Source organism: Marmota marmota, unplaced genomic scaffold (genome assembly GCF_001458135.2).
Source record: "Marmota marmota marmota unplaced genomic scaffold, marMar, whole genome shotgun sequence".
NCBI lineage: Eukaryota > Metazoa > Chordata > Mammalia > Rodentia > Sciuridae > Marmota > Marmota marmota.
This window is the reverse complement of record NW_026000001.1, coordinates 4,753,986-4,756,686: the sequence shown is the minus strand read 5'-3', so window position 1 is coordinate 4,756,686 and position 2,701 is coordinate 4,753,986. Positions and strand designations below refer to the sequence as shown.

The 2,701-nt window shown below is 58.8% G+C and overlaps 1 protein-coding gene across 1 annotated transcript in view; it reads right to left on the bottom strand.

Moving 5' to 3' along the window:
• Positions 1–1,145, bottom strand: part of Trpm5 (transient receptor potential cation channel subfamily M member 5) — an 18,392-nt gene extending 17,247 nt beyond the window's left edge. Inside the window, exons 1-2 of the mRNA XM_048807864.1 lie at positions 686–1,145; positions 5–185 (exon numbers count right to left, since the gene is read on the bottom strand). Coding sequence (XP_048663821.1) covers positions 5–185; positions 686–802 — 298 coding nt within the window. The 5' untranslated portion in view covers positions 803–1,145. The remainder of the gene's footprint in view (positions 1–4; positions 186–685) is intronic.
• Between the last annotated feature and the right edge of the window lie 1,556 nt (positions 1,146–2,701).

The following is a 2,701-nucleotide window of genomic DNA, read 5'->3' as shown; positions in this document are numbered from 1 at the left end:
TCACCTGTGCTCTGAGCCGCCTTCACCAGCCCCTTGCGCAAGACGTCCCGCAGCCAGGACTTCATGGCAAAAGGCCTCTCCTCGCCCACCAGGGACACCACCAGGTTGGGGGCCGGCAGGTGCCACTCAGCCAGCAGCAAGTCAAAGAGAACAGAGGGCGCCACACTGCTGGGCACCTTCACGAACTGTGGAGCGGGGTACCCGTGAGCTCCAGGGGGGCTGGAGGGCGCTGGGCATGGGGATATGGGGCACCGAGGGGGCTCTGGGCACTGGGAGGCGGCGAGGCACACGTGTGCAAAAGTAGAGGCCCCTTAGACCGTTTTTGGAGCAGGTCGGGTCCAGCTGGGACCTCCATGTGGCTGGGCAGTCCCAAACCTCGCTAGCCTGGCTTCCTCCTCGGGGAGCTGAGGCCCCGGCAAAGGAGAGTTCCGGGCACATGGGCCGCCAGCGTCTCCCAGGCCTCCCAGTAGATCCTGGGCAGTTCCAGTTAGTGCTGGGGGCAGGGGGGCTGGGAGAGACAGCCACCTGAGCCCACCAGCTCTGAAAATCTGCCTGTCTGGTCTGGGGGCCCTGACCCTGGCCTTGGGGGACAGTGGCCCCAGGACTGAGTGAGCAACGGGCCCTGCTTCCAGGGAAGGGAGCGGACGCAGGGTCCTGAGTGCGTCGAGGGCGCGGCCACCCCTACCTTGCTCCGCTTCTTCCCGGACCCTCCAAAGTCCACCTCGCCCCGACACAGGCCCAGCCCTTGCCCATCTCCTGCGTCTGCGGGGCTCCCAGGACAGTAGCCGTGGGCGATCTGCATGGCGGCCTCTCTGTGGGGACACAGTAAGCCTGAAGATGACGAACCCAATCCTGGCCTCCCTCACTGTAGTGAGGAAGCTACCTTCACCAGGGAAGACCCCTCCCCAGCCAATAAATCTGCAGAGATTTGGGGACCATGAGAGGCAGTCTCTGCTCTGGTGACCTTCTCTCAAGCCAGCCCTACCTGTGACCTCCAGCCTCAGCATGGCCCAGTCAGGCTCCCCCGGGGGAGTACAGGGCTGTGTCCAGCCCTCTGCCCAGCTCTGGTCCTGCTGCTCTCGCCACCCCAGGCCCCTGCGCCCAGCCACTCACCCCCACCCTCTCCAAAGGCTCTTGTTAGGAGAGACTTGGCAGAGGAGCGGCAGGGTTCAGCCATGCAGCCACCCCAGGGCAGGCATGAGGACACCCAGGTGCTCCTGAGCAGGCAGGTGCCAGGGCCTGGGGGTCATGTGGAGGAGGGGACCACCCCTCCCTGCCCAGAGCGCAGAGGCTCCCCGGCTCCCGGGTCAGCGGCAGCACCTCACGCCACCCCAGGCTCTTCCCACCCAGTTCCTGCCTCAGCAGATGGAGGCCGAGAGGCTGCCAGCACCGTGCCCTGCCCTGGCCCTGTTCACAGGACCTCCTAGAGGTCACATCCAAAGCTACCAGGGGTCAGGGCTCAGATACAACCTGGGAAAGCCAGGCCCCAGCCCCATTCCTTGCAGCAGGGACCGAAGGGGCCTAGCCCATGTGACCTAGAGCCCCGTCCCTCAAGACCCCCAAGAAGCTCCCTGGCCGGTGCCTGGTGTCACCCACCTGCGGGCACCAGCCTTAGCTGAGCTCGATCTACATGCAGTGTCTTCCAAAAACAGTGTGGGCAACCCAAAGGCTCCTTCCCACCCTCGGGAACCAGGCCGTCCACTGGGGTAGGGGACATAGGCCACAGTCAAGGGTCTCCCAGGGCCCGGTCTAGGCAGGGGGAGCGCTCTGCTTCCCACTGAGCATTTTCCCGGGTTCACCACACAGTGTCTGACCACAGATGGCCTTTGCTAAACCTGAGTCTATTAGATAGGGGCCACCGTGCACATGTGGGGGACAGAGGAGGTGGACAGGGTGACCTCAGGCTGCAGGGTTGTGTCCTGTGCCCCCTGGAGGGGTAGGGTTGAGGCTGAGCTCCTCCTCAGGGTGTCACTGGACCCAGCATAGCGGCTGTGTTCCCCAAAAGGATGTGTCCCCTCAAAAGGACGTGTCTGAGCCCTGACCCCTGGTAGCTTTGGATGTGCCCTTTGGAAATAGGGTCTTTGCAGATGTGTTAAGGTATTAAGGTGTTAATATGCCACCACCTGTAACCTTGACAACTCTGGAGGCCAAGGCAGGAGGATCACAAGTTTAAGTCCAGCCTTAGCAACTTAGGCCCTAAGCAACTTAGCAAGACCCTGTTTCAAAATAAAAAGGGCTGGGGTTGTAGCTCGGGGGTTAAGTGCTCCTGGGTTCAATCCCCAGTACTTAAAAATAATAAATAAAAGAGAGAGATGCTTTGGCTAGCATACTTGCTGAAAGTGAAGTTGCCCTTCTTGATACCTCTGCCCTTTTGTGCATGAACATAAGGAAACAATGATTTTTAAAAGTCCAAAATGTATTAAGTTCATGTGAATCATTTTGAACTTAATCAAATAAATGAACTTTTAATGTAAAACTTTTGAGTTTCTAACTATGAATAGGCAATTTCTCCTCCCTTTAAATTGTAATTGTGCCTAGAGTCTAAAACCCCATAAAAATATCATCAGTGCTGGGTGCTATGCTGCAGGCCTGTAATCCCAGCTACTTGGGAGGCTGAGGCAGGAGGATCACAAGTTCAAGGCCAGCTTGGACAATTTAGCAAGACCCTGTCTTAAAACATTAAAAAAGGGGTGGGGGACTG